The sequence below is a fragment of the Bufo gargarizans genome, chromosome 5 (genome assembly GCF_014858855.1).
Source record: "Bufo gargarizans isolate SCDJY-AF-19 chromosome 5, ASM1485885v1, whole genome shotgun sequence".
Taxonomy (NCBI): Eukaryota; Metazoa; Chordata; class Amphibia; order Anura; family Bufonidae; genus Bufo; species Bufo gargarizans.
The window spans coordinates 349,844,946-349,858,317 of NC_058084.1; the positions used below are offsets into that span (position 1 = coordinate 349,844,946).

Here is a 13,372-nt window from a genome sequence, read left to right on the forward strand (position 1 = left end):
CTCTGCCTGGGTGCTGGGCCTAAATTTATGACAATGGACTGTTGCAGTGGTGGCTGACGTGAAGCCTGATTCTCTGCTGTGACATGAAGACTGATTCTCTGCTGACAAGAAGCCAGATTGTCTGTTACGGGACCTCTCTCCTCTGCCTGGGTGCTGGGCCTAAATTTATGAAAATGGACTCTTACAGTGGTTGGTGACGTGAAGCCTGATTCTCTGCTATGATATGAAGACTGATTCTCTGCTGACATGAAGCCAGATTGTCTGTTACGGGACCTCTCTCCTCTGCCTGGGTGCTCGGCCTAAATTTATGAAAATGGACTCTTACAGTGGTGGGTGACGTGAAGCCTGATTCTCTGCTATGATATGAAGACTGATTCTCTGCTGACATGAAGCCAGATTGTCTGTTACGGGACCTCTCTCCTCTGCCTGGGTGCTGGGCCTAAATATATGCCAATGGACGGTTGCACTGGTGGCTGACGTGAAGCCTGATTCTCTGCTATGACATGAAGACTGATTCTCTGCTGACATGAAGCCAGATTGTCTGTTACGGGACCTCTCTCCTCTGCCTGGGTGCTGGGCCTAAATATATGCCAATGGACTGTTGCACTGGTGGCTGACGTGAAGCCTGATTCTCTGCTATGACATGAAGACTGATTCTCTGCTGACATGAAGCCAGATTGTCTGTTACGGGACCTCTCTCCTCTGCCTGGGTGCTGGGCCTAAATTTATGAAAATGGACTCTTACAGTGGTGGGTGACGTGAAGCCTGATTCTCTGCTATGATATGAAGACTGATTCTCTGCTGACATGAAGCCAGATTGTCTGTTACGGGACCTCTCTCCTCTGCCTGGGTGCTGGGCCTAAATTTATGACAATGGACTGTTGCAGTGGTGGGTTACGTGAAGCCTGATTCTCTGCTATGACATCAAGACTGATTCTCTGCTGACATGAAGCCAGATTGTCTGTTACGGGACCTCTCTCCTCTGCCTGGGTGCTGGGCCTAAATTTATGACAATGGACTGTTGCAGTGGTGGCTGACGTGAAGCCTGATTCTCTGCTATGACATGCAGACTGATTCTCTGCTGACATGAAGACAGATTCTCTGTTACGGGACCTCTCTCCTCTGCCTGGGTGCCGGGCCCTAAATATCTGAGAATGGACTGTTCCAGTGGTGGGTGACGTGAAGCCAGATTCTCTGCTATGGGACCTCTCTCCAATTGATTTTGGTTAATTTTTATTTATTTAATTTTAATTTTAATTCATTTCCCTATCCACATTTGTTTGCAGGGGATTTACCTACATGTTGCTGCCTTTTGCAGCCCTCTAGCCCTTTCCTGGGCTGTTTTACAGCCTTTTTAGTACCGAAATGTTCGGGTCCCCATTGACTTCAATGGGGTTCGGGACGAAGTTCTCGAACCCGAACATTCAGGTGTTCGCTCAACTCTATTTATATACTTTGTGGGGAATCGCTCTGGTAGTTAGGACTAGCAGATGTAGTATAGAGGCAAAGTACACAGTTCTTGAATCAAACAGCGGTGTTTATTCACACATTGGTGTATAATAGTGATGAGCGGCAGGGGCAATATTCGAATTCACGATATTTCGTGAATATTTGGGTGAATATTCGCCAAATATTCGCAAATTCGTGATCTCCAGGCATTATTTTTTATTTTCGCATAAAAATTTGCATAAACTGTTATTTAGAAAAAAACTAATATTCACGATTACGAATATATTTTGCGATATTCTAAATATACGCGAATTCTCGAAATGCCGATATTCGCGATTAAAATTCACAATTCGAATGATTTTTCAAAAAAAATAAAATTCGCAATTCGAATATTCGCGATCAACACTAGTGTATAACAAAATGCAGATAAGTTGTATCACAAAACACAGGTGGCTTGGTGTTTGTTCACACACAAGGAAAGCCCATAAGCAATAAAAGTCACCTTTTTCTCCTGGGTGTTAATTCACGCCCTGTTAGCAGTTCAGCCTCATGAAGTCCATAGGCGGCCTGTTCCTCTTTAAAGGGGCCTGAGTCCTCCATGCTGGCTCAAACCTCAAATCCCTGCACAGCCCTCAGTTCACGGCACACAGACTCCTGAGCTCCACTATCAGAGGGAGGTAAATCCACCCACCTGCAGTGCTGTCTGTTTTTTATGCATGCCAAAACCCAGCCTGGAACATGGGGAGTAGCCACCCATCCAGCACTTTGACTACTCCCAGTAAGAGCCGTCCCAGATCAGCTATGACAGCCATGCTAAATCTCAAGGGGGCAATTAGCAATAGCTGCTGCTGACACATAAAATACCGGCTCTTACTTCACCGAGGCAAGGAACCTCGGTGACACATACCTTCCATCCACGATGATTCCAGGTACCTTTTTACAACTTTTAGTACAAATAACAGAGGAATGGCACAACATGGAGTCATAGGAGTTGTGGGGGTTTAGCTCTTCTCCGGGGGTCATTCTCACAGGTTACTTCACCAGGCACGTATATAATGTCCAAACATTGCATTTATTGTGCAACACCAGAAACAACAAAATGACAAAATAATAAGCACTCGCCCGTCCAGGCTCTAACTAAACACAAAGTTTCCTGACTCACTTAGGTCAGAGTTCACACCTTGTGAACTCATGCGGCTTTGTCAGCCAAATGTCCCACAGCCTCCTTGCTGTACAGAGCACAGTATGCCCACTGTCTCCAGTTAACTGTTTCTTGTGGGGGATTTGGGTTCAGTAGTCTGCCTGACTATGGCCCTGCGACCCTCCCAGGCGTCGCTACGTCCCCCAACTCCAGGCTACCACCCAGCCTCGTGGCCCCTCAGCCTTGCCTGGCTGAGACCACACTCACAGAGCCTCCAGGCCTCTTTCACAGTCTCTGTCCCAAGACAACACTTCCCCCTTGCTGACACCCTGGGAGGTGCTTTATGCCAGCCCTTATTATCTCCAGCTTGCCTCACCTGTGGTAGAATAGGGGTGTGGACCGCACTATCCACCCCTTCCTTTCCTCTAAGCTGTGTGAGACCTGTCACTGTCTCACAGAGTAGATGCTCCAGAATTATTATATGGAGGATGCAAGAAGTTACTAAAACAGACATGTCAGGTGAGGTGACAGGTCCTCTTTAAACCACCTGATACTACCTGATGTGTATTTAGTAGGCCAATACACTTCCTGCTTATCCAGTCATGCTGTTGGATTGACCACCACTGGTCATATGAGCAGTGCTGGCCAATCCGAGGGCAGCAGGAAGTGTCTTAGGCTACCAAACCACATCATGATGCATCATGTAGTCTGAGAGGCGGTGCGGACATATTAGATGACAGAAGGGAAGGGGGTCCATTAATCGATGGATCTGCAGCTGAAAAGATTAAAATGAGCACACCACATACTGTAAGTATTCTGTTCATTCGCTAGTTATTGATTTTTTTTTCTCTTGAACCTAAGGGTCACTTTAATCTAGAAATCCTGCGTGCTAAGACCAGACCAAGAAGGAGAGACCATAGGGGAGCCATAGGCATTAGAACAGGAGCTGCAAGAGATTAGTAAGAGTGAGTATAGATTCTTTCATTTTTTTAAATTACTCTGAGAACTTTCCTAAAAATGTTGACATGATGGGCAACCCCTTTTAATATGTATATTAATATCCAGGCAGTGAACCATAAATACTGTTTAAAAATGCTTAATTTTTAGTGTCATAAATCCTACATGTCTGTACTATTTTATACTTCAACAGGACATACAGAGACGTAATTTCATAATTCAACAACCATTTTTCTCTACACCTACTGTTAAAATGACTCACGTGTAGAAAACTCAGGTTCAGATTTCTGGACCTATAGTTTATGACATTATGAGGTCAGTTGTTTTCCCAGCCTGAGGCTTCAAACGCGTCCAAGTTTCCAACAGTATAGCTCTTATTAGGTCAGCACTGTATATGAAATATCATTATTTTGAGCTGAAATCATTTTTAGTATTGGAAAATGTACATTACTAAGTGAAGACTATACATAGCTGTACAGATGTATAGAACTCTTACTACCACGTGCCCCCTACTCTTTGACTCATAAGCTATCGGACTGTGAGGAGAACCATGAAGTAGCTGGCTCCTTTACAATGAAGCTACAAATCTACAGCTTTATGTCATCTTCAGATATTAATATCCCATTTTCCTCTGCAATATGTATTAATAGTACTGTCTGGGAAGTAGAGTAAATTTCAGTGCTGGGCTCATTCTTGTATTCTGTGTTATTAATAAGTCAAGCAGAGGCCTCTGCTGTGCTTCCTGTCAATCCTTGAAGGCATTTTCAGTTCATGTAATCTGCTTAGTTGAGAATGCACTTGTTATTTGTGTTAGGGAAGTCTAATTGTTATCTTCTGTTGTATTTAAGGCCAAATAAAAAAATAAGAATAAGCAGTGCTCAGAAATGAAAGAATACGAAACAAATCTGATATTCAAATAGACATATAGATGGGGTGGGAGATGTTTTTCTATAAACGTAATATCATGGCTATATTACCAATCTATTATAATCATAACCAAAAAGGTCAATTACTCATTGTAGCCAACATGATGAGATGCACAAGTCACTCATAATGTATATAATCCCACTGTATCCACTCATAATGTGTGTAATCCCACCAAGTCCACTCATAAAGTGTATAGTCCCACTGTGTTTACTCAGAATGTGTATAGTCCCACTGTGTTTACTAGAATGTGTATAGTCCCACTGTGTTTACTCAGAATGTGTATAGTCCCACTGTGTTTACTCCGAATGTTAATAGTCCCACTGTGTCCACTCAGAATGTGTATAGTCCCACTGTGTCCACTCAGAATGTGTATAGTCCCACTGTGTTTACCCAGAATGTGTATAGTCCCACTGTGTTTACTCAGAATGTGTATAGTCCCACTGTGTCCACTCCGAATGTGTATAGTCCCACTGTGTCCACTCAGAATGTGTATAGTCCCACTGTGTCCACTCAGAATGTGTATAGTCCCACTGTGTCCACTCAGAATGTGTATAGTCCCACTGTGTCCACTCAGAATGTGTATAGTCCCACTGTGTCCACTCAGAATGTGTATAGTCCCACTGTGTTTACTCAGAATGTGTATAGTCCCACTGTGTTTACTCAGAATGTGTATAGTCCCACTGTGTCCACTCCGAATGTGTATAGTCCCACTGTGTCCACTCAGAATGTGTATAGTCCCACTGTGTTTACTCAGAATGTGTATAGTCCCACTGTGTTTACTCAGAATGTGTATATTCCCACTGTGTCCACTCAGAATGTGTATAGTCCCACTGTGTTTACTCAGAATGTGTATAATCCCACTGTGTTCACTCATAATGTGTATAGTCCCACTGTGTCCACTCAGAATGTGTATAGTCCCACTGTGTTTACTCATAATGTGTATAGTCTCACTGTGTTTACTCAGAATGTGTATAGTCCCACTGTGTTCACTTATAATGTGTATAGTCCCACTGTGTTTGTTTATTAAGAATGCGTATAGTCCCACTGTGTTTACTCAGAATGTGTATAATCCCACTGTGTTCACTCAGAATGTGTATAGTCCCACTGTGTTTTTACTTATAATGTGTATAGTCCCACTGTGTTTACTCAGAATGTGTATAGTCCCACTGTGTTCACGCATTATGAACATAATCCCTATCCATGTCATAGTTTTTTGTCTCCTACAAAAAATGATATGGGTAAAACTGCCCATCAGTTACAGTTTGACAGAATATACATTATATAAGGCATCAAGTCAAAACCAGTCATATTAAAGTGGTTTCCCCGCCTCGCTGTTTCCATGATGATATGGGGCCACCTGCTGATCCTAGGTGGCCGAGTTTACAAAAACAGCCGAGAGACCGGACTTTAATGGGCATGGACCAAAGCAATGCGTGTCTCCTCTGTTTTTCCATTGACCATGGGTGTCAAGGATGCTTGAATAAGCACTTTGAAATGAATGGATACCTATTCTTCCCAATGCCCATGGATAACATGTACAGCACACGTTCTTGATTCACTAAGATGTGAAAGAGGCCTAAGGTTCACGCATCAGATCTGACTTGGATTTGGGTGCGAATTGTGCTGTGATATCTACATCAAATTTGACCACAGTACACATCTCATGCATGTGAAATCTCCAATGTAAAAACCTGCTGCAAAAAGCATTTTACTTGACAAAGTAAAAGCTAAGGATTAGACCCGCTGATTGATAACCGGTCTAATCTTCGTGTGAATCTGCTACAAACCTGCAGCACATCCGTGGCAGACATCTAAGTGTTAGCTTCAAATTTCTACTGCAGATCTTCTAGTACAATATGTGTCAGATTTACAATATGCAAATGTGACATGTGAACAGCACTTGTTTATTATACTATTTATAACATTCCATATTTAGCTATAGTTATTTTTTATATAATGGAATGTTCTCTAATTTTCCAATACATTTTCGATATTGATTCCTCACATTTTTCAAGTCTCGATGTACAGCCATTCAGTAGAAACATTTATTGTCTGATAGGTACACCTAGAACACAGTTGGAGCAGCTGCCCCCCATTTCCTTTTTATGGGGCCATCAAAAATAGCCAAGCGTTGGCTCGTCTATTTCTATCAGCCCCATAGATATGAACGGGAGCGGTAGCCACGCAAGTGCAGTGTGCTCCCATTCACTTGTATGGGGAGAGTGCTTGGCGGTAGCCGGAACCCGGGAAACCTGGGGACCTCCAGCCACCACTCTCCCCACTCCATTCACGGTGTAGGTGCGGATCCCAGAGGTGGGACCCACACCTATCAGACAATGGGAGCATAGCCTAGCGATATGTACCCAAAAGTCTGTGATGGGAATACCCCTTTAAAGAGGATCTGACTCCACAAAATGCAGTGTAATCTGCAAGCAGTATGTTATAGAGCAGGAGGAGCTGGGCATAGTAAAACCAATGTGGTCAGTTCTTAGGCCACGGGGATGTGTTATGAGAATGCTATCAATCAATGACAACACCTCCCATGTGTACTAGGCGTTGTTCACAGGTGTGATGTTACGCTAGGAAAAGCAGAGATATAAATGTATAAATTACAAGTTTTACTATATATCAATCCGCTTGTCCTGTTCTATAATATTCTGCCTGTAGATTGCATTTAGTGGTGACAGGTTATCTTTAAAATTGTGTACACTATCAGTGTCCTTTAATACAACTAAATATGCTCACCTTTAAACACTAATTCACAATAATTCTTTACGAGATTCTTAAAAAGTTTAGCACCATTTTATAAACATACTTCCTTACACATCCTGTGCTGCTCCAGAGTTGCAGCCTCGACTTGTATTATGGCTTATTTTCATCTATTAGGGGAATGTTTGCTGACCATGCTTGTTTACTACTTCAATGCCAATTAGCAGAATTATGAATGCAGCTCTGCGCTATAATATATGCTGTAACAAAAGATCAGAACAAGATAAATGATGTATGCACATATTTGCCAAGCATTTTAAGTAGATTCTACTATCTATCTATCTATCTATCCATAATTTATTATACTTATCTATCTGTATATGATGGTGTCAAAAGGTAGAGAGAAAAGTTTCCTTCAAATGTCTGTACCTTGAAATTAAGGTGTTAGTTTTATATACATTTACAAAAACTATTATTTGTTATTTTTAAGGATTCGTTGTAATTAGAAATAAACAAATTTCTTGAAATTAATTTTGGGTCTGATTCAAACAAAACATTTGGCAGATTTACAGTAATTCGGATATGAATAAATTTGACCTGAATTGAAAGTGGTCAGATTGCCCTAAAAAGTCACGTGTGACACTCTGGGGTCTCCTAGGACCTTATCCAACCCCTTTCAAGCTCTAACTCCAAGACAATATTAGTGATGTCAAAGTGACAGTGACATGTATGGGTATGGGTAAATGCATGTTTGTCGGCGGTAGCAAAGAGTCTGTTTTACAACACTTTGAACTGTCTAATTTATTATGGCTTTTAAAATGAAAAAAGTTCCAAAAATTGTCCCTTTTTGTGGGGAAGATGCCAGTGTTTATGCATGCACATCAGTATTGCAACAGGCAAGGACTTGTTTTGAACAAACATTCCAAAAATTATCCCTTTTTATCGAGTAGCAACAGGTTTGGTGTTATGTAAAATAAAATACATATATTTATCGCCACTAATTCTACCGCTAAATACATGTGCCAGTGACAGTATGCCTGAATTCCTTAAAAGCGAAGAAGCAATATATTTTGCTTTAACAAAAGCCATAAAAAAATTCTTCCATTTTTGGGAGCAGCAGCAGGTATAGCATGCAACCTGACAGACAAGGCAGGAGATGTGTGGCTGAGTAGGAGTAGTAATAGTGGCAGCAGGGGAAATAGCAGGTGCAGCAGCAGAATTACGGTATGGGACATGATCGACAGGCAGACAGCAGCATTGGTGTGAATGGGTTGGTTATAACTAGCTAGTCTCTACTGTCAGCAATGGGAGATCAATTACTTGGCATGTGTCAAGATCCTCATAAATAGATGCCTGATTCATTTATACAAATGTAATGTTTTCCACACTTGTGGAGGACAATTTTGTGTGCTTCAGCACGGTGATGCCACCTACCACATGTAATATTCCCTCTGACAGTACACTGCAGGCTGGACCAGACAGTATACTGATGGCAAACTGGGTTCCTGCCACTGGTCCTATCAGCACCAGCATTAATATTGTAGAAGATTGCTCTCTCTGATTGTATTTTTTATATAAATTGGGCTGGTAGCTAGCTGACAGACATTAAGAACAAAATTGAATACTGTAGCTTTAAATATTGATGTGCAGTGCAAGTAGAGTTTCACTGGACGGAAATGGATGACGCTCAGTACCTTAGATTAAAGTACACTGACCCTGTCTTGTCCTTAGCTAAAACCTCTCTCTCTATCAATTAATTAAATCTAACAAGCTAGTATCATCCCTAACACTCTCCCTGTCTGACCCTAAACTAGTTGTATTGTGTGTCTAAAGATAAGCTTGCTTTTCTCTCTCTGCCAAACATCCTGTCACATAAATGTACAAGTTCAGACTATACATGGCTTCTCCGGCTGGGATCTTATATAGTGCCTATGACACATGAAAGAAAGCAGCTACAACTGAAGAAGGAACTTTTTTAACCAATTATAGATGCTAAGCCAGAATATTTTTGGTATTTTATTATGTAGCGCTAAAAAGGATTTTCCAATTCTCCTGGATGAAAAACAAAATGATACATGTTCTTCACATATATTATTTACATGATTTTTCTAAATTATGAACCCCAATGGACCTAGACAGGATACCATCAAATAAAGTGTAAAGTAGACAAAAATAACCTGTCCTGAAACTACACGATATATATGTGACTCCCGGGGAAGGCAGCACACATATGTCTTTTCAATGTTATGGTTTCCTCTTATTGTTCCTCTGGCATTAATATATTTCTTTGGTTAGCAGCCAGCTGTAGTTGCTCTCTCGTTGCCTTCTATCCCCCTGCCTTCCACAAGTCATTAGTGCACTACTAGCACTCGTCTAACCTCCAAACAACACGTGCACACTTTCATTTTTTCCCCTCACAATTTCAAAGACAGCTGGAAAGGTTACCAGAAGAGGTGCAATGTTTCAGAACATATTCCGACAGTCAGCAACTCATACCTGTTAATGCCAAGCCAATTTGTTGTATACCTAAAATGCCTGTAGCTGGGGATTGCAAAATTTCATTATAAATGGGAAACATTACAGTGATATCAAGAATAGTCAATTAAGGGTTATTATGTCTGTCTGGACACCAGCTCAGCATTCATATGACAAGACCATGTCAAAATGTAGTCAAGATTAGAATTCACAAGGCTGTGCAGCCAGTCAGATCATGTCATGAAGATTTTTCACAGGAGCTGCTGAAGAATTGATGAATCTTCACAGGAAAGGTTGAAACACTCGTGTACTGTGCAGCATGTCCCTCAAAATCTCTACTTCCAAGTTAACAAGGTGTCCTTATTCTGCTACTTCTGTGCTACAAGCTGCAATATTTCCATAGAGCTTTAATTGGCTTAACTTTTTTTTTTTTACTTTTAATTTGACAAGAAAAAACTGTGCATTGGACAAACTTGATTTGCACAACAGAAGCGGTGTTATATCCAGAGGCCATGAAAATAAATCATGCACCTGAATGATCTGCAGGTAAAACACCTTTAGGGTATAGAATCTATTGGCTATTTCTAATGGTCCTATAGAGAATGAATAAAATTAGAGAACCTTAATTCTATTTCTATCTATACTGACTTATTATTATTATTATTATTAACTACATGCCAAAAACCTATTGACAGAGCCTGTGAGCATGAACTACCACCAAAATTAAGAATGCCCAGACCTCAAAGAAATTTGTTCTGTAGAAGTCACTGATAAGTTCTAAAGGAGTGATGCCAAGTTTTGAAGTTAACCACTTACCAGAGGATAGGGGATAACTAACCGATCGGTGGGGGTCCAACAATTGTAACCTCCTTCGATCCCAAGAACAGGGTTCCTGTTTTTCCAATCTGAAGGAGCGGCAGGTCAAGCATGCGCCCTCCTACTCCATTCATTCTCTATAGGACCATTAGAAATAGCCAACAGTTGACAGTCCAATGGAGAATGAATGGAGTCGAGTATGTGCCCTGCCACTTCTTAAGATTGGAGGAACAGGACCTCCGTTCTTGGAATCGGTGGGGAGGCCCAGTGGTCAGACCCCCACTCATCAGTTATCCCCTATGTTGTGGATACTGGATAACTTCCAAACTTGATACAACTCCTTTATTAGGTGGTGCTCTGCTTTGAATGTTGTGGGATCAGGATGGATAAGTGTCAGTCCGGTAAGCATTCTACATTCTAAAATGTATGACTAGCTTTAGTCGTCAACTTGTTGAGACACAAATCACTAAATGCAATATAGACTAATTCTTTTTGCGTGGACAACTCATATCCAATTACTATTTGTTGCCTGATATAGCACCATATTTGTGCATTTTATCAAATTTATTCAACATATCTATATTTTTTCTTATGTAAAAACAAAGGCTGTCCTTATCTAACCATTGTCTGACTTTAACGCAAACCTTCTCCTCACGGCACATCACATATGTCAACACATAATTAGGCTGGTATGCAGCAGACATAGATGGTGTCCGGTTCTGTGTGTACACTGTGATCATTCATTTACATGAGCCATCTACACTTTTGAACCGGTCATTAGAATTTGCTTAGATCACTTGTGCAAATGATGATTACTGTGAGTTATTGTGTTGCTCTGAAGTAGTCTTGACATCTTCAAGACATTTACCATCTGGACTCTAATCTCATTGACAAGACAAGTGGCTAAACATAAGAAGTGTTAATTTTGAGTATTCAGTTCTGCTCGTGTAAATGAGGCACTATTTACAGTGCCGCCATTCTTCTTAATCAAGTAACTGTATCATCAACATACCGAGTAAAACGCATCCGGCACCACTGCTTGCAGTTTGTTTGTTTGCCAAAACATATCTCTCCTCATTGCTATCTGGAACTTTGCCTCGGAAAATATCTGGATTTGGCTCCCACAATCTTAAACACTCTTCATTTTAATAACAATTTGCATAAATTTCTACAGACATAATGAAGTGTGAGATATTTGTAAAACTCCTACGTACTAGCTACCATGTAATTGACTGTCATGTACATGTTACGCAAGACAAAAAATATGCCATACATTTTTGTACATAACAAATCCACATTCCTGGAATATACTACTGTAAAGGGACTATTAGACTGCATGATTATTGGCAAATTATTGCGAACAAGCGTTCATAGGAATGCTTGTTCCTGATAATTGGCCCATATAATCAAGCAGCTGATCAGCTGATGAATGAGCATTGCATATCTATGTAATCAGGGATGTGCTGCCATTAATGAATAGAACAGAATGAGGAATGAACAACCACGCTAGCAATCATTCCACCAGCATTCAGTTTGCAAGCCAGTGAAAACTATCACAAATGGATTTGTTCTCATCCATCGGGGTTCCCACTGCCCGTACACTGGGCAGTGTAATAGCACCTTCATTGTGATGTCACATTAGGCCCAGAATCACAGAGTCTGTATAGTAGTACATGGAGTTCATATGGTTCCCTAGTACAAGCCACAGGGTTGGTAAAGCTGAGATGACTGTGAGAGTTACAAGGTGCACATTTTCTATTTAGGCTAGTTTCACACTAGCTCTAAACAGTTCCGGCAAAGCTGAGAACTAACTTTCCCTGCAGTAGTCCATTCATTTCCGGCATTAGTGCTGGGATTCAAATGGACAAAAAAACTGTATGCCAGTGTGAAACTAGCCTTAGACAGTAGAGATCACTAGTGTTGAGCAAATCAAAGTGTCCGAAGTGGATTTTGATTCGAATTTCAGGGAAAATTCAATTTGCCATGAAGCTAAATTTCCTAGTGCTTCGTGGTAACTAATCAATTTGCCCTTTAACCTCTTCAGCCCCGCTAGCTGAAACCCCCTTCATAACCAGAGCACTTTTTACACTTCGGCACTACACTACTTTCACCGTTTATCGCTCGGTCATGCAACTTACCACCCAAATGAATTTTACCTCCTTTTCTTCTCACTAATAGAGCTTTCATTGGGTGGTATTTTATTGCTGCTGACATTTTTACTTTTTTTGTTATTAATCGAAATGTAACGATTTTTTTGCAAAAAAATGACATTTTTCACTTTCAGCTGTAAAATTTTGCAAAAAAAACGACATCCATATATAATTTTTTTGCTAAATTTATAGTTCTACATGTCTTTGATAAAAAAAAAATGTTTGGGCAAAAAAAAAAAATGGTTTGGGTAAAAGTTATAGCGTTTACAAACTATGGTACAAAAATGTGAATTTCCGCTTTTTGAAGCAGCTCTGACTTTCTGAGCACCTGTCATGATTCCTGAGGTTCTACAATGCCCAGACAGTAGAAAAACCCCACAAATGACCCCATTTCGGAAAGTAGACACCCTAAGGTATTCGCTGATGGGCATAGTGAGTTCATAGAACTTTTTATTTTTTGTCACAAGTTAGCGGAAAATGATGATGATTTTTTATTTTTATTTTTTTCTTACAAAGTCTCATATTCCAAAATAAAAAATTCTAGGAACTCGCCATGCCCCTCACGGAATACCTTGGGGTGTTTTCTTTCCAAAATGGGGTCACTTGTGGGGTAGTTATACTGCCCTGGCAATTTAGGGGCCCAAATGTGTGAGAAGAACTTTGCAATCAAAATGTGTAAAAAATGACCGGTGAAATCCGAAAGGTGCACTTTGGAATATGTGCCCCTTTGCCCACCTTGGCAGCAAAA

The 13,372-nt window shown here is 40.7% G+C and overlaps 1 protein-coding gene across 1 annotated transcript in view; it reads left to right on the top strand.

Moving 5' to 3' along the window:
* LOC122939453 (repetitive proline-rich cell wall protein-like) overlaps positions 1 to 5,501 on the top strand; it is a 69,697-nt gene extending 64,196 nt beyond the window's left edge. Inside the window, exon 2 of the mRNA XM_044295525.1 lies at positions 4,719 to 5,501. Coding sequence (XP_044151460.1) covers positions 4,719 to 5,501 — 783 coding nt within the window. The remainder of the gene's footprint in view (positions 1 to 4,718) is intronic.
* The last annotated feature ends 7,871 nt before the right edge of the window (positions 5,502 to 13,372 follow it).